At 43.4% G+C, this 22,639-nt stretch overlaps 1 protein-coding gene across 2 annotated transcripts in view; it reads right to left on the reverse strand.

Moving 5' to 3' along the window:
* ECPAS (Ecm29 proteasome adaptor and scaffold) overlaps positions 1-22,639 on the reverse strand; it is a 139,680-nt gene that overhangs the window by 75,793 nt on the left and 41,248 nt on the right. For both annotated transcript variants that reach the window (XM_053296388.1, XM_053296389.1), the window contains exons 13-22: positions 22,189-22,238; positions 21,377-21,443; positions 21,005-21,127; positions 20,063-20,166; positions 12,743-12,866; positions 7,879-7,959; positions 6,380-6,605; positions 2,217-2,308; positions 1,266-1,400; positions 260-425 (exon numbers count right to left, since the gene is read on the reverse strand). In XM_053296388.1, coding sequence (XP_053152363.1) covers positions 260-425; positions 1,266-1,400; positions 2,217-2,308; positions 6,380-6,605; positions 7,879-7,959; positions 12,743-12,866; positions 20,063-20,166; positions 21,005-21,127; positions 21,377-21,443; positions 22,189-22,238 — 1,168 coding nt within the window. The remainder of the gene's footprint in view (positions 1-259; positions 426-1,265; positions 1,401-2,216; positions 2,309-6,379; positions 6,606-7,878; positions 7,960-12,742; positions 12,867-20,062; positions 20,167-21,004; positions 21,128-21,376; positions 21,444-22,188; positions 22,239-22,639) is intronic.

Here is a 22,639-nt window from a genome sequence, read left to right on the forward strand (position 1 = left end):
CACTGGGCTTTTGAGGGTTTGTTTGTTGTTATTCTGTCTCTCAGAATAACAACAAATTATAATTCAAGTATAATTGAGAGTGGTGCCCTCACCACTATGTTAAGAAAATTTTGTGCATGCATTCTCAGACTATCCAACAGTGTGGATTAGGGAGAAGGCAGTGAAAAAGGCTGAGTGGCAGCCTTCCTTCTTCAAAACTGGGAGAACCACCAGTGTGTGAGTTGCGAATATAAGTAATTTATAAAAGGCAAGGACTGACCTATAGTTTCGGTTGTTGACTTGATCAATTGATCATGTTCTGGAGAAATGATGGTATCTGGCTCTTCTAGGTCATGCAGTTCTACCATCTTGGTTTTCCTCTTTGACAAATAGCGTCCTACTGTGAATCCTAGAGCCAACAAAGAACCATGCTGCATTTCCAGATTCTGTAGATAAAGAGCAACAATCTCAAAATGAAATATTGTTCACTAATTAATACACATAATAATGTATAACATTACAAACAGCTCCAATTGAATTCACATAGTTAAAAAATTGACTATGGTCCCTTAGTTAATGAACTGAATGGCAAAATCCCAACTAACTTCACTGGGGTAAGATCTCAGATCTCTCGGTGGAGAGAAAAAAACATTTATTCATTAGGTTGCAGTACTCAAGACTCTTGCTTAAAAAAATTCATCAAAAAGGGACATAAGAGGGGGAGAACCTCTCAACATCCTGTCTATTACAAAACTAGAACTAGAAGCATATTCAAAATACTTGGTATACATGTAAACACATTTTAAGAAGAAATGTAAGAAGAACCCCTGCTAACTTGGCAAAGAGGCACCTTTTAACATGGTGATTCTCTTTAATTACCAGGGGGAGAGTAACTGGCCCTATCCACCCCCAGCACAGTTCCTCCAGTGACTGTTGCTGGTGACTATCTTATTTTTCTTTTTAGATTGTGAGCCCTTTGGGGACAGGGATCCATCTTATTTATTTATTATTTCTCTGTGTAAACCGCCCTGAGCCATTTTTTGGAAGGGTGGTATAGATATCAAATCAAATCAAATCATAAACAAATGTCATATTGCCTCTGGTTCCCCACATTTCTATTTCCCAAAATTATTTTTCCCCATTTTGTTCTGCTATTTAATTACAAAGAAATCCTTCTTCTCTAAAATACAATTGTTAAAGCACATCCTGGGACACAATGTAGCTTTGCCATGTTTCTTTATTACTAGTAAAAGTTACATAATATAAACAAGGATAACTATGCTTACATGATTGTCTTTTGCAGTTTTTATCAGATGTTGAACTGATGTTTTAAATTCATTTTCTGACACTGTCGACAACACTACTGAATAAAACAAAGCAGCCAGTTCCCGCATCTCTTCCTTATTAGTATTCATAAGACTCTGAAGGGGTTAAAGGGATTAAAAAAAATAAATCATTTTTTCCTAACATTTCAACAACAAACAAATGAGCCACCAATCCAATTTCGTCTGTTCCTACATGGCACTTTCCCCAAAGTTATAATTGTAGAAGTAGGAAATATGCAATATTGGAAAGCTCTGCATCACTGCTACTCTTGCTGGTGTACTGCTATATCTGCTACATTGGCCTCAACTCCATGCAGTGCAGGTAGACTAAGGCTCAAGTAAAGCAGAACAATGACAGCAGAAGTAATCACTGCACGCCCAAGTTCTAAGAAGCCCCAAGAAACCCTTCAGTTGGAATATATCCTTTGCTCTAGTCCCAAACCCAAATCTTTTGCTTTTGTTATTTTCAAACCACAACATTCGCTCCTCCCATGTCCTCCCTTCCATACTTGAACAAGTTGTCCATTCTTGTATGAACCACAGTTAGGGAAACATCACGTTCCCATTTAACCAAAATCTGGAACTGCACTAGAAGCCATCTCAGCACACAGCCCTCCTTTGCTCAATTGTGGCAATATTATTATTCTTTAATTGTTTTCATTCATGGTAATTCTTCATCCAACACTTCCTGTACCAGAGCTGTAAAACTTCAGCCCTCCTTCAGTCACTGGCCTACAACTCCCACCATCCTCGACTATTGGCCCCTGTGGCTGGAGCAGGAGTTGTAGTCCATCAATAGTTTAAGGGTCAAAGTTGTGCAACCCTATTCTATGCAAATACAAACCCCTAGAGGAGTGAAATGTAACATTTAGTGAAATAAACACCTATCCAGGCTACTTGATTTTAACATACCTTTATCCAATCCATTTTGTCTACAAATCTTGCAGCTAGTTTTTCAGGAAAGACTGAAACCACCTCCAGGAGACAGTACATGACTGGCAAACCTACACAGTGGTTATTAAAAACACACACACAAGTTTCATGTGGCCAAGTTGTTAGTTGCAAAAATAAAAAAGAATAGTATTTATTTTTGTACACTTTAGATATACTCACTTATAAAAAATACATAACTCATTTTCTTCTTTGCCTACAAAACAACCATGCCAATAATATCCCAAAGAGATCTGTAAAGCTAAGATGAAGTGATTTTCTTTTATTAAGGCTAGGGTATGCTTTGCAAGTCAGACTATATGGCAAAATATAAGAATCTTATTTGGTACTGAAGTCCCCATTAAAAAAGTTCACCATCACATTTGCAAACTTGAGTGTCCAACAATGAGGGTCAGAAACATTTCCTCTCTTTTTAATGATATTTTAAAATTCTCAAGATATCAAGATCATAGGAGTTGTGGAAGTTTCTCAATGTACATGCCATATAGTGACTGGTAGAAAGATCAGATGCAACATCTCACATGCATAGCAATTCACCAATAGGCATTTGTAATACTGGGATGCTCTAAAAAGACACATTCTGGAGACATGCTTAACAGCAACACTTTCAGGAGACACAATGTACACAATCTTCATGATTTTGTACATGATGCTGACAAATGCTCTAGACACTTGGAGTGAAGTAAGAGGCAAGATGCTGAAACCAAACCAAATCATCCCATTCATGTCACACATCTCATTCCAAAGAGAGGGAAATGCAGTCCACAGGCTAAACTGGATCAACCACCCACAGAGCCCAGAAAATTCTGTCATCCAAAGGTCAAAGTTCATTTGACTTGAGATAAACTGCACTGGAATAAACTAGTATTTCCATAATTGTTGAAATAGGCATACAAACCAGATACATGCCAAAATTTTATAGTTCACAAAAATATTATGATTTGAACAGGGGTCCACAAAAAACTACATTTCCCCTCCCCTAAAATACAACACAAATCTGAATGCAATTTACATGGCAAGACAAGAAGCCACATTATGAAGGACTCACCCACACAGAACCCCAAAGCAGGAAAGATGGAAGAATGAGTGGCACAGCTGCCGAAATCCCGCGATACTGGAAGTGATGCCACTTCCGGTGTCGCTGTGATGAGAGGAAGTGATGTAAGAGAGGAGGGGAATGGGGAAATCCCAGAATGTGAGAGGCAATGGAAGACATGCTGTAGAGTGGAAATGCAAGGGGCCACTAAGTATGCGGTAAAGCTTTGAGCCCTCTTTTGATTAGGAGTGCAAGCCCAGAAAAATTTAAAAATAAATAAAATAAGGCACAATTAGCAAGTGGACTCCTGAAGAAAAATTAGTCACCCCTTGTTGTTTCTCTCTTGGAGTTTATCCTTTCCACATTCTACTCAGCCAGAAGATAAGAGCCTACAAGGTAGCCTACAGTGACACATCCAGGTGCCATTAACTAATTTTGGAGAACTCCTGTTTGAAGAGACATCCCTGTTGTCAGGGCAACTTAAAATAAGGCTGGGAAATTAAGCTCATTAAATGAAATTCTACAAGGTGAGAGACCTATTAGAATGGTCCGTCCAAAAAGGTTATTGGATCCAATAGGATTCCAAGAAGCCTTGGAAGGATTTAATGTTGGCCCTGCCGGCGATCCGGTTGATGCCCTGGTGGAGAATTGGAATAATCAGCTCACCAGGGCAGTAGACATGATCGCTCCTAAGTGTCCTCTCCGACCCGCTTCAAAAATGGCTCCTTGGTATACGGAAGATCTACGGGAGCTGAAGCGGCAAGGTAGACGACTGCAGCGCAAGTGGAGGAAGACTCGACTCGAATCCGACAGATTACGACATAGAGCACATTTAAAGATCTATGCTCTGGCTATACATTCAGCAAAGAAGTGTTTCTTTTCTGCCCATATTGCTTCCGCAGGCTCTCATCCAGCAGAGCTATTCAGGGTTGTGAGGGGTCTAGTAGGGCCCCCTACACCCCTGAATCCGAATTTTGAACCATCAGTTGCCCGCTGTGATGCTTTTAATGAGTTTTTTGTGGACAAAGTCTTGTATTCGGGTCGATTTAGACTCACAGTTATCGCAGTGTCAGGTGCAGAGGTATCCAGCAACTCCTCTTGTGTGGTTAGACTGGATCAATTTCAGTTTGTGACTCCTGAGGATGTGGACAAGCTGCTCGGAATGGTGCGTCCTACCACCTGACTGCTTGATCCTTGCCCAACGTGGCTTATACTATCTGGCAAGCGGGCTGTTGTGGAGAGCCTGGTGGCAATTATAAATACCTCTCTGAGGGAGGGCAGGATGCCTCTTTGTCTAAAGGAGGCAATTATTAGACCTATTCTTAAGAAGCCTGCCTTGGACCCCTCAGAGTTTAATAGCTACAGGCCTATCTCCAACCTCCCATGGTTGGGCAAGGTGATTGAGAGGGTGGTGGCCTCCCAGCTCCAGGCGGTCTTGGAGGAAACTGATTATCTAGACCCATTTCAAACTGGTTTTCGGGCGGGCTATGGGGTGGAGACTGCCTTGGTCGGCCTGATGGATGATCTCCAATTGGGAATGGACAGAGGAAGTGTGACTCTGTTGGTCCTTTTGGATCTCTCGGTGGCTTTCGATACTATCGACCATAGTATCCTTCTGGAATGTCTGAGAGTGTTGGGGGTGGGAGGCACTGCTTTGCAGTGGTTCCGCTCCTACCTTTCTGGCAGATTCCAGATGGTGTCGCTTGGAGACTGCTGCTCTTCAAAATCTGAGCTTTTATATGGGGTCCCTCAGGGCTCCATTCTGTCTCCAGTGCTTTTTAATATCTACATGAAACCATTGGGAGAGATCATCCAGAGATTTGGTGCTGGGTGTTATCAGTATGCTGATGACACCCAAATCTATTTCTCCTTGTCAATATCATCAGAAGGCATATCCTCCCTGAATGCCTGTAATGGGATGGATGAGGGATATGCCTCATCCATTAATGCCTGTAATGGGATGGAAGCAGTAATGGGATGGATGAGGGATAACAAACTGAGACTGAATCCAGACAAGACAGAGGTACTTATTGTGCGCGGTCGTCACTCGGGAAGCGATATTGATCTACCTGTTCTAGATGGGGTCACACTTCCTCAGAAGGAACAGGTACGCAGTCTGGGAGTGCTTCTGGATCCACACCTCTCCCTGGTTTCCCAGGTTGAGGCAGTGGCCAGAAGCGCTTTCTATCAGCTTCGGTTGATACGCCAGCTGCTTCCGTTTCTTGAAGTTCATGATCTCAAAACAGTAGTACACTTGCTGGTAACCTCCAGACTTGGTTACTGCAATGCGCTCTATGTGGGGCTGCCTTTGTACGTAGTCCGGAAACTACAATTAGTACAAAATGCGGCAGCCAGGTTGGTCTCCGGGTCATCTCGAAGAAACCATATTACTCCTATATTACAGGAGTTGCACTGACTGCCGATAGGTTTCCGGGCAAAATATAAAGTGCTGGTTATAACCTATAGAGCCCTAAACAGCTTAGGTCCACGGTATTTAAGAGAGTGTCTTCTTCTGCATGATCCCCATCGTCCACTACGTTCATCAGGGGAGGCTCGTCTGTGGCTACCTTCATGTCGTTTGGTGGCCACCCAGGGACGGGCCTTCTCTGTTGTCGCCCCGAGACTTTGGAACGAACTTCCCGTGGGAATAAGAGTCTCCCCATCTCTAGTGGCTTTTAAAAGGGGTCTAAAGACTTATCTTTTTACCCAAGCTTTTTAACTTTTTAATTTTTTAAACTTTTGATTGTTATTATTTGTTTTAAATTGTTTTTAGTATTTGTTTGTTGTGAACCGCCCTGAGACCTTGGGTTAGGGCGGTATAAAATGTGATAAATAAATAAAGATTGTAAGTATACAGAATCATTGGATAACCAACAGAAACAGAATGCTAGAACAGATAGACCTCAGTCTGTTCTATCAAAACAGTTCTTAGGAAATAGGTTTCCCACACAACTCACAAAGACAGATGGCAGCAGCCAAATTCATGTTTTGAAATAGTAGATTTAGTGCCCATTCATGAAAATAACAAAATAAGTCAATAAACAAAAGAAGAGCTTTTCCATTCACCCTGAGGCTCATGGTTTCTCACCTCCAACACCAGAGAGCAGTTGTTGAAGGAGACTTATATAGATCTGTACAGGATTGCTTTCACCACCCTTTGAGGATGAGGAAGAAGATGTTATAAAATGCCCAGAAAGAAGGTTTCTTATATAACGGCCGATGGCTGGTGCATGATCCTGCATATCAGCCAAGCTCTGAGAGGTGGGCACCACTCCAGCACTATGAGCAAGACACATCCGGAGGTACAGGACTATCTAAGCAGAAAAGAAGAAAAAGATGAGAAGACAGCCCATTACACACAGGGAACAACAATCACAATAATTTCCCCAGCCATGATTCCTAACTTAGTAACATTCCTATACGTTTGAGTCATACAAAGCCTTCATTAACATTATTTTGTTTATTAGCCTCATAAGACAGGTCAATATAATTATTCCCAAGGCTGAGACAGAGTGGCTTGCCTAAGGTAAATCAATCAATCAATCAATCATCTTTATTATGGTCAAAGACCAGCACAGGATATAGTACAGATACAATGAAATAAAAAATCATTAAAATTATTATAAACCAGATAGATACACCTAAAATGCTGTGAATTCATAGCTATAATTAGCCTATAAAATTTTGAGTATTATGATTATGATTATATTATGATGATTATGATTAGTGAAATACAACTCTAAAAACTGTGGGGTGATTAATAAAATAAGGTAAAGCAGGGGTAAAATTATGCTTATTAAGCTATAATCTTAAACTGTAGGGAGATTAAAAGAGTAGAGATAAAACAAGGGTAAGTATACAACTATCTTTAAAAGTAGGGCATCTAAAAATATAAAATAGTTAAGATAACATATAAAAGCTAACATGTGGCCTAAGGTAATCTATTTAGTTCATGGAAGAGGTGAGATCTGGATGGGGACTGATTCTTAAGTCAGTTTCTTAGCGCCTATACTATACCAGCTCTCTAATTTAGGCTAATAAAAAGCTTCTCCAACTGGGGTAGATTAGTAAGATTTATTATGGTCATGGGAGTGGGGCTTCAGTACCTTCCATAGCTTTTTGCCCCTCTCCCTGACTAGTAGAAGCAAAATAATTGTACAGAGAGAGAGAGAAATAATGCTCATTTATAATATTAATAAAGGTTGCAGAATTCCTGGATTCCACACTCTGGAAGAGAGGAAACACATAAATGTGTTTCCTCTCTTATGGAGTGCTTCCAGAGTATGGGTAGAGCTGGCAAGTTTCACCCAATGGCACAAAAGCATGCATGAATGACAACTGGAAGCATTGAGTATGGGACCCCTTCATAGATTCTTAGCATGTACATTTTGTTAGCTGCATTGTGAGCCACTGACAACCATCTCCTGAATACATCAGAAAGCCCACTGTTTTCCATTTGATATTGTTGGCAGGGAAATATATACTTAGAACTTCTACAAGCATCACAGTATCATGCAGTTAAGAGTTTGGACAACTGGAATTATACACGGTCACGTCTGGCTGCCTCAGTGGACATGGAACACATACCTCTCCAAAAGTAGCTGGGTTGAAAGGCATGACTGTAGTTCCAGTCATATATTTAGCAGGAGTTTTCATCCTGTGAGAGGCCTATGGTAAAAAGAAAAACATATCTAGCCAAAGTTCTGGCAGCATCGGATAACATTCCCACAGCACAAATATAATTATAGTGCAATTAAAAATGTATTATCCAACACCATTTAGGACTTGCATGGATTCAAGTCAACAACATCTAATGCGTCCCACTTGTCCCACAGCAACATCTAATGCGTCCCACTTGTAAGATCATTAGAAACGTTTGTTATCCTCACAGCATTCCAGTGAATTAGGGAGGCATCCGCCATATGTGTAGCGATACTAACCATGGACAATTTTAGTTTAAAATGTCCTTCACACCTGAAGGCCAAGTAGACAGTCTTTATGTAGATTCTTAAGCATTTAGATTCTTAAGGTGGCACAAAGTAAAAGGTAAATGTGAAGTAATCTGGAATATGCCCCTCCAGTCACTCATCCTAACCTATAGATGACAGGATTATTCTTAAAATGCTTCATACTTTAAGAAGAATCAGAAAGCACTTAAGATATTCCCATGTTCATTTTCCCCCTAAAACAATTAAGCTTGTATGTTAATGAAGGAGCCCCAAAATTATGAACACCTTTATCTTCCTTTGGAAGAGGGACTAACATGAGAATATCTCCCCTACTAACTGGTCAAAGGCACACATTTCAAAATGGTGATTCTTTGATATGCAATGCACTGTCCCTATTCAGCCCACAACTCCAGTGACTGTTGCTGTTGTCTATTTTGATGATCTACTGTTGATCAACTGTCTAACAGTTGTCTACTGTTGCTGATGTCTACCTTCTACTTAGATTGAGAGTCCTTTGGGACATGCACTGCTTTACATTAGTTCCACTTCTGGAACTATCAACTTCATCAGGAAATGGCTTAACCTCACTAAATGCCTGTCCAGAATCCATAATGGACAGGATGAGGGAGAACAAACCAAAGATGAATCCCAACAACACGGAGGTACTCACTGGGAGGTTGAAACTTAGGAAATGGTTTAAATCTGCCTGTTTTAGATGGGGATACATTCCCCTGAAAGAACAGGTACTGTACGTGATCTGGGAGTACCTCTGGATCTAAATCTCACCCTGGTATCTCAGTTTGAGGTGGTGTCCAGGAGGGCTTTCTATCAGCATTGGCTGATACACTAGCTATGTCCGGAGCTAAACAACCTTAAAACAGTGGTGCATATGCTGGTAACATCCAAGCTTGACTACTGCAATGCACTCTGTGATGGGCTGCCTTTGTACATAGTCTGGAAACTACAATTGGTGCAGAATGCTGCACCATGCGGCAACCAGGTTCATCTCCAGGACCACCCGACAAGACCACATCTATATATTTATTTATCCTAGGCATATCCGTCGCTAATTCCATGTATGGCAGCTCTCGCAAGAGCAGCTGCCTGGGGGATAGCGACAGGGAGACAATGGTGGCGGTGGTGGTGGGCCAGGCCAGCTGCCAGGAACAGGAGGCTGAACAGGAGGCTGCAGCAGGCCAGCCTCGTGGGCCAGCTGCTGGAAGCAGGAGGCAGCGGCGGGATGGCCACTGGGAGCAGGAAGCAGCAGGCCAGCCTGGGCTGGGCTGGGAGCAGGAAGTGGCGGGAGGCTGGCCTGGCCTCAGGGAATTAGAAGCCGGGCTGGAGGAGGGGGTGGGTGGGAGGAGGTGGCAGGCAGGTGGACCAACCAGAAAGCACAATGGGGGGAGAAGCGGGCCGAGCATTGGGGGGGAGGGGCGCGGGGGAAAGCACGGGGCGGGGTGAAACGGACCGACGGAGGCACAGATGCTCTGCGCCTGGCACAGCTAGTTACTCCTATTCTAAGAGAACTATACTGGCTGCCAATACGTTTTAGAGTAATACACAAAGTGCTGGTTATTACCTATAAAGCCCTGATTGGCTTGGGTCCATTTTAGGGATGTGCACAAACTTGTTCGGAGGTCCTTTTAAGGGCCCCCAAACAGGTTTGAAAGACCAGCAGTTCGGCTGGTTTGAAGGCAGGGGGGATAACTTTAAGGATTGGGGAGGTTGCGCTTACCCCACCACCATGTTTGCCCTGCCAGCACTGCCTTTTAAAACAGTCTGGTGGGACAGCAGAGTACCTCCTTTTTACCCCATCGCCTCCTCGAACCGGTAGTAACTGGTACGCATGTGCACGTTAGGTGCATGTGTGCCCAATCCTTAAGGTTATACCCCCCTGCCTTCGAACTGGCAGGCACCGGTACCATGCACACCACTAGTCGATTTAAGAGAGCACCTTCTTTATGAACCCTGCTGCCTATTAAGATAATCAGGGAGGTCTGGTTGAGGTTACCACTGGCTCATTTGGTGGCTACCCCAAACCGGGCCTTCTCTAGGGTTGCCCCAGGGTTCTGGAACATGCCCCCGAACAAATATCAGTGTATTATTATTAGCAGCAACTCTGCCAGGAGCCCCTAAACTTCAGAAAAAAATTAAGTGGGTGAAATACAGAAAAGATACCGTATTTTTGGACCATAAGACGCACTTTCCCCCCCCAAAAAAGTGGGGGGGAATGAGGGTGCGTCTTATGGTCCGAATGCTGTCCAGTGGGGGTATGCACCAGCCGCCCCCGTCACCCCCCCCACCTGATTAGGGGCCGAATCGGCCCAAACTATTGCCACCGCCGACCACCCGACCGCCCTCCCAGCAGCCCCCCCCCGATTAGGGGCCGAATCGGCCCAAACTACTGCCGCCGACGACGACGACCACCCGCCCGCCCTCCCAGCTGCCCGAGTCCTAACCTTGTAGGCCGATCAGGGACCCATAAATGGAGAAGCAGAGAGGAGCTCGCAAACAGATTCGGCCCCTAATCAGGTGGGGGGGCAGCGGGGGTGGCTGGGAGGGAGGGAGGGCGGGCGGGCGGTCGGCGGCGGCAATAGTTTGGGCCGATTCGGCCCCTAATACTGGGTGTGTCCTATGGTCAGGTGCGTCCTATGGTCCGAAAAATACGGTAGATAGATAGATAGATAGATAGATTTCTCTAAGGCGTACCTGTCACTAATTGCATGTGTGGCAGCTCTCATGAGAGTTAGCAAGCAAGCTGCCAGCAGGGGGAGAGGAAAGCTCCAGCAGACAGGCTTGCAGGCGAGGCAGGTAAGATGGAGTGGGAACAAAGTGACGGCAGGCGGGGGGGGGGAGAGAGAAAGTGGCAGCAATGTGGGCGGGCAGAAAATGGCGGGCAGGAGGAAGGGAAAGAAAGCAGCGCCGGGTGAGAAAACAGCAGCAGCCGGCGGGGAGGGAAAGAAAACCGCAGAGGGCAGGCGGGAAGGATGGGGAGAACTAGAGGCACAGATGCTCTATGCCCAGTCCAGCTAGTTATATTCTATTACCCTAGAGAGCAATTAGTTTAGTACACCCTGAAGAGACAATAAGCAGTGCACAGCCACCACTCCTTGTTGCTGGACAGTTAAATATATGAGAGCCACCACTTTAAAAGAACCACTTTGGCCAAACAAAAAATAACCGTGAAAATCATTGCCTACCACATTGACCTCAGCACAGTGCTGAGCCTTTCCCAGTACCTGAGACCCCCTTGAGAGAAACGTAGCCCCTTGGAGCCTCAGAGCTATTTTGGAAGACGTGCACAGCGCACTGTTATTATTATTCAAATAAAGCATAATACATCATTAGTGAGAGAGCCACACTAATGGAAGTGGTCAATGGAAGCCACCACTGGTTTGCAGGCCTTGCAATGAAGAACACTGATCTAGATCAATTATCTAGATATTCCTAAGAAAGAGACCTTTTGCTGACTTGCATCAGTAGCATCTAAGCTTTTACCAAATATATTTATTAGGCTGTTGGTTTATTATTCACATTTATATTCTACTTGTCCTCTAAGAGCTTAGAGACATTTATGTATATTTTTCTAGGTGATCTCCCATTACTTAGCTACTTTTGGAAGCTCAGGTGGAGGCGGTGGCCAGGGGTGCCTTTGCATGGCTTCGGCTAGTGTGTCAGCTGCGTCCCTTTCTTGAGAAGGCAGATCTGGTCACAGTTACCCATGCCTTAGTCACGTCATGGCTGGATTACTGTAACACACTCTACGTGGGGCTGCCCTTCAAGAATATCTGGAAACTGCAGCTAGTGCAAAATGCGGCAGCTAGGGTTTTATCTGGAGCTGCCCGGTGGGAGCACATCACACCCATTCTGAAAGAGCTGCACTGGCTGCCAGTTCGTTTCCGGGTCCAATTCAAGGTGCTGGTTTTGACCTTTAAAGCCCATAACAATTTGGGCCCAGGATACTTGAGGGACCGCCTGCGCCCAAGGGTTGCTTCCTGCTTGATGAGGTCATCTGAGGGGGCTCTGCTCCGGGTGCCCACAATGAGGGAGGCTTGGTTGTTGTGCACATGGGACAGGGCCTTCTCTGTTGCTGCCCCCAGACTCTGGAATGCTCTCCCAGTGGGTATCCGCTCCTCAGTCTCCATCACAGTTTTTAGAAAGCATGTCAAATCATGGCTTTTTACCCAGGTTTTTATATGATCGTCTCTGCTGCTTCTTGTATTTTGTACTGGTTTTATGCTTGTGTTTTGTTTTTTTTTTTAAATCAGATTTGTTTTTTATATATTTTTAGCTCAATGTTTTAATGTGTCTTTTTATAACCTTGTTTTTAAATTTTATTGTGAGCCGCCTTAATGAAAGGCGGGGTATACATTTAACAATAAATAAATAAATACTGCATTAGAACTGTGCCATGTGCCTTCAGACCATTCCCTTGCAAGGGAGGAGGGGAAACAATCTGATCACCACCATAAGTGGGGAAGATTTAAGCTGAAGTTCTGTACCTTTTCTTGAATATACTGGACCATTTCTGGGAAGGAAGGCATCTGTTTGCCAGCACTTTCTTTTTCATTTTTACCAGGAAATGTTCTCAGTGCGCGTTGTGCCTCTCCATGTACCTCTTCCCGTCTTTCAAAAAGTAAAAATGAAAACATACTTTTAAATTTGCGCACATGCACAGATACACATACTCTCCACCTCACTCCCCGACTCATCCAATTAATTTCTTGAATGAAGGAATTTGAGTTTGAGGTGTTATGTACTGCATTTTTCAGAGAGAGAAATTCATCCTCTTTTATAACAGCAGCAGAAATTGGGAGTCACCCAGTAAAACTGATTAGGACAGAGTACTTTTCTCCACACAATGCATACCATATGTATTTTTGGCTGCAGGTAGCTTATTTTTTTTTAATGTTCCAGTGTATCATTGCTGCTGTCTTGTCATGCCTCTGTAAAGAAGCAGATGAAACAGTGGACCACCTAATCAGCTGTTGCAAAAAGATCGCACAGACTGACTACAAACAAAGGCATGACAAGGTAGCAGGGATGATACACTGGAACATTTGCAAAAAATACAAGCTACCTGCAGCCAAAAATTGGTGGGACCACAAAATTGAAAACGTCGTAGAAAATGAAGCTGGAAAAATATTACAGGACTTCCAACTACAGACAAACATCTGCCACACAATACACCAGATATAACTGTAATCGAGAAGAAAGAAAAACAAGTCAAAATAATCGACATAGCAATATCAGGTAACAGCAGTATAGCAGAAGAAGAAATAGAAAAAATCACCAAATACAAAGATCTACAAATTGAAATTGAAAGGCTGTGGCAGAAGAAGACCAAAATAATCCCAGTGGTAATTGGCGCCCTGGGTGCAGTTCCAAAAGACCTTGAAGAGCACCTCAACACCATAGGGGCCACAGAAATAACCATCAGCCAATTACAAAAAGCAGCTTTACTGGGAACAGCCTATATTCTGCGACGATATCTATAACAACTGACAATAAAATTCAGTCATCGCAGGTCCTTGGAAAGGACTCGATGTCTGGATAAAACAAATCAGTCAATAACACCTGCCTGACTGTGTAAATAAATAAATAAATAAATAAATAATATGATGATGATGATGATGATGATGATGATGCAGCACATCCAATGGTATTTTATTGACACAAGATGTGGCAATGGCCACTAACTTAGATGGAGTATGACAAGAGGGACTGATGTCAGAAGAACTCTGAGTTAGACCCTTTTTTGCCTCATTAACTTCTAAGGGAAGTGACAAGAGACACTAGTAGAAATTGCTTGTTAAAAAGATTACACAGATTTATGGAGAAGCCTATCAATGGCTATTAATCAGGACAGCTAAACAGGACTCTATATTCAAAGGTAATCTGATTCTCAACACCAGAGGGATACTGCCTTCATGCCCTGCTTATTATGACTACTTTTATTATCTGACTAGCTACCATTGGCAACAGGACACTAGACTAAATGAAAATTTCATTTGATCCAGCAGAGCTGCTTTTAAATTTCAAGGAGAAAAAGGAATTGATGAGCAGCAAGCTGGATAAAACGGCTCACATGTGATTTCACCGTCTACCTGTACTGCAGACACTGGTGCCTAAGACAAGCTTCTTAAACCATTATGCTCCTACTCACAAACAATGTTTGGACTACTCCAGTGCAACCAGCTGGGAGAATTATTTGCTTCCCTACTTCATTATTTCTGAAACAATCACCATTCTTATGTTTTTGCTTTATAAAATCCATTTTTAGGATTCCCATTTTCTTTGGTCACAGCCATAGCAAGTGCCCCAACCCATTAGCTTTCTAACATGTATCATCTTCTTAACTGGATTAAAACAGGTTGCTTACCTGTAACTGATGATCTGACAGTGATCTGTTGACATCCATCAGAAATGGGTTCTGCTCCTGCACAGAATCCCTCAGTGTGGAGCACCCACGACTCCTTGTGGCATTTCAGCCCTGCCCCATGTGACCAAGTGGCTGCTATTTAAGGAGAGAAGAACGCCGCTCCCTCAGTTCCTGGATGACCACCGGAGCAGGCGACCGTCCTTGCAGCAAGTACCAGGTGAGTTCTATTACAGAAACTTGAACTACTGCAGTGGGGAGGTATGGGTGATTGGTTGAGCTCCATTAGAAATGGGTGTTTAGTTAGCTATTCTAGGAGGAGGCAGCAGTAGTTACTGTAGCAGCCTTTTTAGTACACCTCTCCCAAAATTTGCCCCCGCTGCAGAGCGCAAGTCAATGGCATAATGTTTTACAAAGGGCAACTCAGATGACCACGTTGCTGCTTTACAAATGTCTTTGAAAGATATGCCAAATAAATGGGCTGCTGAGGCCACATAGGCCCTCGTTGGATGTGCCCTTATTGATTTAGGTGACTCTACTTTTTGATACTTGTATGTTAGTAGAATCAGTTCCACCAGCCAGTGTGACAGGCGCTGTCTGGATATGAAGTGGCCCTTTGTTTTTCCCTTGATGAAAAGTCTTTTTGTCTCGCGAAAGGGCTTGGTTTCTGCTAGAGAGAATACCAAAGACCTCCTGACATCCAGGGAGTGAAGTGCCTTCTCTAGTGGGGTGGCAGGTTCTTTAAAGAAGGTTGGTAGTACAATATCTTGGTTCAGGTGAAAATCCGATACCACCTTAGGTAGGAAAGCATTGTCAGGACACACAAGAACCTTGTCTGGGAAGAACCTTGTGTACGGCTTGTTCATATGCAGTGGCGTGAGCTTGCTCACCCTTCAGGCTATAGTGACTGCTACTAGAAAGGAAGTCTTTAAAGTGATTAATTGTGGGCTTACCAAAGATAAAGGCTCAAAAGGCTTTAATTTCAGTTAATGCCGAAGATGCTCCATTCAGAGGAACAGAGAATCAAGGGCTTTTGTTTGTTTGTTTGTTTGTTTGTTTAAACCGGCTTAATTAGGTAAGCTGGTAGGCTAGCTGGGGGGGGACCCACCTTTGAGCTGCCCGCCCCATGGAAAGAGCTCACCGTTTTTGCTTTGTCCGGTTCCCTCAGCTGTTGTTTTATTCTTCGCAGCGCTGTCGTTTTTGGCGGGCTTTTTATTGCAGGCTGCATATTGTCTCCATGTAGAGTTGCTGCCGCAAGGCCTCTTGCCACCTCTTCCTTTGCACCCGCTTCCCTCAGGACTCCACCTGAGTTTGGGAGTGGATTAGCCGGGGGATTGCCGCTCTCTAGCAGGAAGAAGGGCTCTCAAGCCTCTGCCTGCCTTTCCCTCCCCGGACGTCACCTCACGCGCAGACTCACAGCCTAAGGGCGGGAGACTGGCTGCGACCACATCCTGAGGCCTGCATGTCGCCTTACGCTGAGGCTCGGGCCCGAGGGCAGGAGACTGACTGTGACCTCATGCTGCGTCCTGCCGGACAGCTTTGTGCAAGCCAGCAAGGACACGACTGGTGGTGGAGATCTGGGCCTTCTCGTGTCCCTGGGGAACACACTCCTCATTCTCCTTGCAGGAACAGACACATTATAAGCCTTCCTGCACGCTCCATACAGTTAGAGAAGTAGGAGGAGAGGGGGAGAGGAGAGAGGATTGAGGGAGCAAAGCAGAGTAAAAGATAAACAAATTCAGGGGAAGATCGGAGAGAAGAGAAAGTCTGCCTGGAGCAACACAGGACTGTAAGAACTGGGCAGGGTCATCTCCCTCAGGCTCTAGAGACATCTATCTCTCAGCTAATTAGCATAGTCCTGCCTTGGAGCACAGGAGGGGGATAACCCATCGAGATGGTCTTGATTGCAGCAACCGAGAAAGGAAGTCTTTAAAGTGATTAATTTTGGGCTTACCAAGGATAAAGGCTCAAAAGGCTTTAATTTCAGTTAATGCTGAAAGAACTACGGAGATGCTCCATTATTCTACAGGTTGATTGACTGGTGGGAATAAGTTAGAGAGGCCTTCAAGAAGTTCTTGCTACTTTGATGGAAGAAAACTGACTTCTCATCCCAACCTGGTTGCACTGCTGAAAGCTCTGCCAAATGTACCTTGATTGAAATGTTACACATGCCCTCAGTCTTCAGTGATGTATAGAAGTATCTGTCTGACCAATACCCTTAAAGGGCAGAAGCCATGAGAGGATGCCTAGGTTTTGAACCTTTTCCACTTTCCTACATAGTTTCTCCGAGTGGATGGCTTCCTTTGGTTTAGCATAATCTAGTTTAGAAGCCTATCCATTGCAAATAGGTCTATCTGTGGCCAATTCTAGGATCTGAATATTTGAGTCAAATGTCTCGTTTGCACTTCCCACTCATGTTGATTCCTATGTAGAAATGTGTGACTCAAGTAGTCCACTAACACATTGTCCTTCCCTTTTATATGAATTGCTTGAGGATGGCTGTGATTGCGGATGCACCAGTGCCAGAGTTGGATGCTTAAGGCACATAGAGATCTCAAGACTGTTCCTCCTTGTCTGTTGAGATACGCAGTTGCAGTGGTATTGTCTAGTTGGACTTCTACTGTTTGCTCCTTCAGCATAGGTAGAAAGGTTTTCATTGCTTGAAAAACTGCCAGAAGCTCCAATAAATTGATAGGAAGCTGCCTTTCGCGATAGCTCCATTGGCTCTACATCTTGTTGCTGTTGCTGTTGCAGTGACCTCCACATCCTGTCATGGAAGCATCTGTTGCCACCCACACTGTAGGAGTTTGCGTTTGGAATGGGACGCCCTGCAAAAGGTTTTCCGGATGCAACCACCAACTTAGTGATTGGATGACCTGTGAAGGGATTGTTAGTCTTGGCAGAAGGATGTCCAGATTTGGACATAAAACAAAGAGGAACCATAACTGTAATGTCCTCATTTGTAAATGAGTATAATGGACTGTTGTTTCGCAGGAGGCCATCAGGCCCAGGAGACACTGAATCTTTCAAACATGTTGAGTTGGTTGCACAATAAAAACATGGATTAGCTCCTTGATGGATTGGAATCTTTCCCGAGGTAAGTATGCCCTTCCTGCTTGGTTATCTAGGATTGCCCGTATATCGGCTATTTTTGTCACCGGTTCTACAAGGGGTTTTTTCCAGTTCACGTCTACCCAGCTCTTGGAAAAGTTGCAACAGATACAATATCTGAGAATGTAACTCGCCTTTGTGTCTGAATGCTAGAAGCCAATTGTCTAGAAATTGGAAGAATGCAACTCCTCTGGTCCTTAGGTGTGCAACAATTGCTGCCATGTACTTTGTGAATACACATGGGGCAGTGCAGAGGCCAAAGGGTAGAACCTTGTACTGGTAGATTGAATTGCCTACTGTGGATCTCAGGTATTTCCTTGGTGCTTCCCAAATTCCAATGTGAAAGTAAGCATCTTTTAGGTCCAGCTGTGCAAGCCACCATTCCTGATGATGTTGTCTGAGTTTGGTCCTCTGTCTGTGGCAAAAAAAACCTTTTAAAGATTGGCATGGACAGTGTGCTGGTATTTGAGTCTAGTACAGAGAGTAGGGTTTGCGCAGTTGTAGGATCAAGGCCTGTATCCCCCTCCAGATCATCTTCATTGTCATCATCTTCGACATCGAAGGTTACAGGCTCCTGGTGTCGAGGAGTGATTTGCCTGGATTCCATCAGAGTCAAGCCCACATCCAGTACAATGGGTATAAAAGGAGACTGTATATGTGCCGTGGCCAGCAAGATTGATGTTGTTCTCTGTGCCGATAAAGATTTTGGTATCGAGGCAGGAGTTGGTTTCGATGGCCTTGGTATCTAGGGCTTTGGCACCCACGGCTGAGGCATCAGAGTCTTCTTATGACCCTTTGTCAATCTCGAAGGCTTCAATGTCGAAAAGCCATGGGATTTGGTCAATGTTGAGGGATGCCTCAGCATCGAAGGATGTTCCGCCATCAAGGGTTGCCCTGAGCTGATATTCTCGGTGTTGAAGCTTTTGTTATGGAAGGTTTCGTTATGACGATGTCCTGGAGACTCAAAGGTGATGAAGTCCCCCAAATTGAGGACTTTTGTTTTTTCTTCGATGGTTCTGAAGCCGCCTCCTCCACCATTCTATCCTTCAATCTCTTTGGAGGCTTCAATGATTTAAACAGAGGCAACAAGGATTTAGACTGAACATGTGCAGTCCTTGATCCCGGAGACTTGATCCTTCCTGCTCCTTCCTTAGATGTCGAAGGAGCTGGGGGACTTAAGGCGTTGTCATACAAGGCGACTCGCAGACAGAGCTCTCTATTGAGTCTAGTCTGTTTCGAAAAAGACATGCAGACTTTGCATGTTGAAGTGTTGTGCACTAAGGCAGATCAAGCATAGATTGTGTCCATCTTGAGAAGACAGCTTAGGCCTGCATTTGAAGGTCTTGTTTTCCGTTTCTTTGGATCATCCATATTCGTTGTTGTTGTCCATTGCCTGAAGTCGTAGCCTGAAAAAACAGTCCAATTATTTGTATGTTTGTTTGTTTTTTGTTTAGAACTCAAAACAGATGCTGAGGGAACCAAAACGAGGAGCTGCAGCAACCGAGTGACCGACCACTACGGCGGTTGAAAAGGAACTGAGGGAGTGGCATTCTTCCTGCCTGAAATAGCAGCCACATGGTCATGTGGGGTGGAGCTGAAATGCCACAAGGAGCTGCTGTGGTACTCCACACCAAGGGATTCTGCACAGGCATCGAACACATTTCTTATGGAGCTCAACGGATCACAATCCAGATCTACTAGTTCTGCCATTAGCGAAACCTACTTAACCAGATCAGACATACCCTAAAAATGCAATGCAGGACAAAAGGCGCTAACCGGCAGCACTCGGGTTTAGTGATTAAAGATTAACACCAATTTTTATCTCCAGTCGCAGAAGTCTAGCAAGCTATCACTTGCTCACATTCAACCCTTGCCTCTTCCATCCATTCTTCTTCTTTTATTGGTCAAAGTTTAGATTATAAGCTCGTGGGGCAAAATAACTGCTGTAGGCTGGGAATGAAAAGATCCCATAACCACATTACTCAACAGTCTTAATGCTCTACACACCATTTTTTTTGCTGGAGAAGCAAGTAGGTACTGAACATGGCACATATACAGCTGTGCCAGCAGAGCAGTACAACCTGCTTTCTATTACAAGTGATGCAGTGACATTGTTCCACCCTGCAGTAAATTCACTGGTACCAATTATTAAGATACAATAACATAACATTAGAAACAATTTCTTCATCACAGCTTCACTTGTGCATCCTAAAACAGGTGTAAAGGAAGTCGCAAGTCTACCATTGTAATAATGGTAAATAAGTAAAAGCAAGCATATCAGGAAACTTCTGCACTGTTTTGAATCCAGCACACAATGCAAAATTAAACTTACGGATCGCCTGCAGCTAAAAGCAGCAAGTATCTTGAAGGGATGTGATCAGGAGGGAACACTGTGCTGGCAAATTTTACAGCCACCTGACGTACTTGAACTTGCGGCTTTAAAAAAATAAAAGGGAAGGGGGAATCATCAGGTCCATGTCAACACCATTTAAACATATATGAACATGAAAGATGCACCCAAAGCAGAAAGCCAACTGCAGAAACAATATCCTATTTATACTTCAGTTGACTGAAAGGAGTCACTTCAAAATCTTTAGCTTTCCTTTACTGGAAGGGAGCAAAATCAGACATTTCTACGACTGTTCTTGCTGCTTTCCCTATTTTGCCTAACACATTTCAAGCAAGGCAAGTATCAGTTCAACCACTGGTTTTGAGCACATGGTTTTATATCAATTACATAACTTTTACCAACTTGGAAAATACACCTTGGAGATAAAACAAGGTACTCATAATGGGGATTCCTTCTATACTCCATTATGAAGAAGAACATTACTCCCCCACTCACCCTGCCCCCACCACTCAGCTCCTGAGCAAAGTTGCCCCCGCCACTCAGCTGCTAACTGAATAAAGAGGCACTTTTTTAAAGCAGTAGTTCTCTTTACTGAGCAGGAGGAGAGCAGCTGGCCCTATCCAGCCCCAGCAAAGCATCTCTTTAGTGGCTGTTGCTGGTGTCAATCGTATGTTTCTTTTTAGATTGTGAGCCCTTTGGGGACAGGGATCTATCTTTATTTATTTATTTTTATTTCTCTATGTAAACTGCTTTGGGAACTTTTGTTGAAAAGCGGTTTAGAAATATTTGTTGCAGTAAATATTTGTTGTAGTTGTACTTTGTATTCAAAAGCGAATGGGATTCATTAACGTAAGTCTTGGCACATGCAAGGGATCAATAATATTCAACCATTCATTATACAACTTTCTCACTTCGTTGACATACCTTAATTAGGTTTGAGGCCACAAGTGCCTCCATAAGAGTACGTGGTGCCCCTTCTAAACTGGTGTAAGCTCCAACCATCATGGACAAGGCCTCCTGAATAGCAAGTCTGGTATCAGGCTCCTCCTGAAATAAGATACGCTTTATTTAAGAGATTTGTTACTCTACCTTGCAAGCCACAGGCTTCATGGCAGCCTACAATAGACACACATTAAAAACAACCACATATAAAATATACTACAATATAGCAGATAAAAGCACCATTAAAACAACCTCAGGAAACCAGTCTCTACTATTTACCAGTCACTATTTACCTACTATTTACCAAACAAGGAGTATCTGCACATACTGTTTTCGTAAGAAAAGGTCACCCACCTTAGAGAGAGCTTCAAAAAACTGTTGGACTAAAGCCAGGTCCTTGGTGAACAGCTGAGGTATTCGGCTGAAATGAAATGTCAAGGTTTTTAAAATATAGCCATTTATGAGGATGAAGCAAGATACATACATATGCAGTATTATTACCCCATATTGGAAAAATGAGAGCCTGGCCTGAGAGACTGGTTTCTCTATGGCCACCTAATGAGTTCCTAGCAGGTAATATTTGAACTCAAACTTTCTGGTTTATAATTAGCCTCTTAGCTGCTATGCATCAGTAGCGCTCAACCAGCACAGTTAATTTCTGGTATCAGTAATAGAGGTAAGTAGAAATACATCTGAATTCATAATATAGATCTAAATTACCTGCAACCACCAGTGGGAAGATACTCAATCTAATAATCACAAAAATTTCAAAAACCAGGTAATTATAATATAATATAGGAAGGTCAATTTGATAGACTTTATGAAGTTTAATTCTATATACAAAACTCATTAAGCTTGCCACCAGTGTCTGTGCTCCAAGATTGCTTAGTTGGCAGAGTTTGAAACTATGCAAAGGACAAATCATTGTTCAACTCAATGCCTGGTTTTTCATTTTAAAACAGATTACCCCAAGCATTCAATAAACCCCCCACAAATATAATTTAACAACCTTAGGGCTGTCAAAAGATAAATTCTTTTCTACGTTCTATGTGCCATTACAAATTGACATGTGGTGTGGTAAGCTAACTTGCTTGCCTGCTGACAGAGTAACAAATTGCTTTGGAAAAACCAACTGACATCTTATTAGTCTAATGCATTTCTGTTACCTGGAGAGTTTTCCAACAGCTGAATAGGCCACTGACAGCAGTTTGGGATCCTTGAATTATAAAACATAAGATGAGCAGAAAGGGTCATGACAGATGGATTCATTTAGGATTCTTCAGGAACCTCACATTTAGGCTTCATCCCCAACAAAAATCTTCCCTCCCATATTTCTCAGTTCTCAAACAGCAGCCTCCAACACTTCATGACAACCTGCTTTTGAAAATACAATTTTCTAAAGCAGCTTGGCACAGAGATTTGCTGTTCAAAACAAAACAAAAAAACCACATCAGGTATGCTTAAGCCCTTGGTGCAACTACAGAAGCTCTTGGGATTCTGACCATTGGCCACAACCATGAGGATTTACATGAGTATATGAGTCTAATTTATGTTTCAATATAAACGTGCATCACACAGAAGTTTCAAAAGAGCATCACACTTCCACCAAAATACCCT

This window comes from Hemicordylus capensis, chromosome 2, assembly GCF_027244095.1.
Source record: "Hemicordylus capensis ecotype Gifberg chromosome 2, rHemCap1.1.pri, whole genome shotgun sequence".
Lineage (NCBI taxonomy): Eukaryota > Metazoa > Chordata > Lepidosauria > Squamata > Cordylidae > Hemicordylus > Hemicordylus capensis.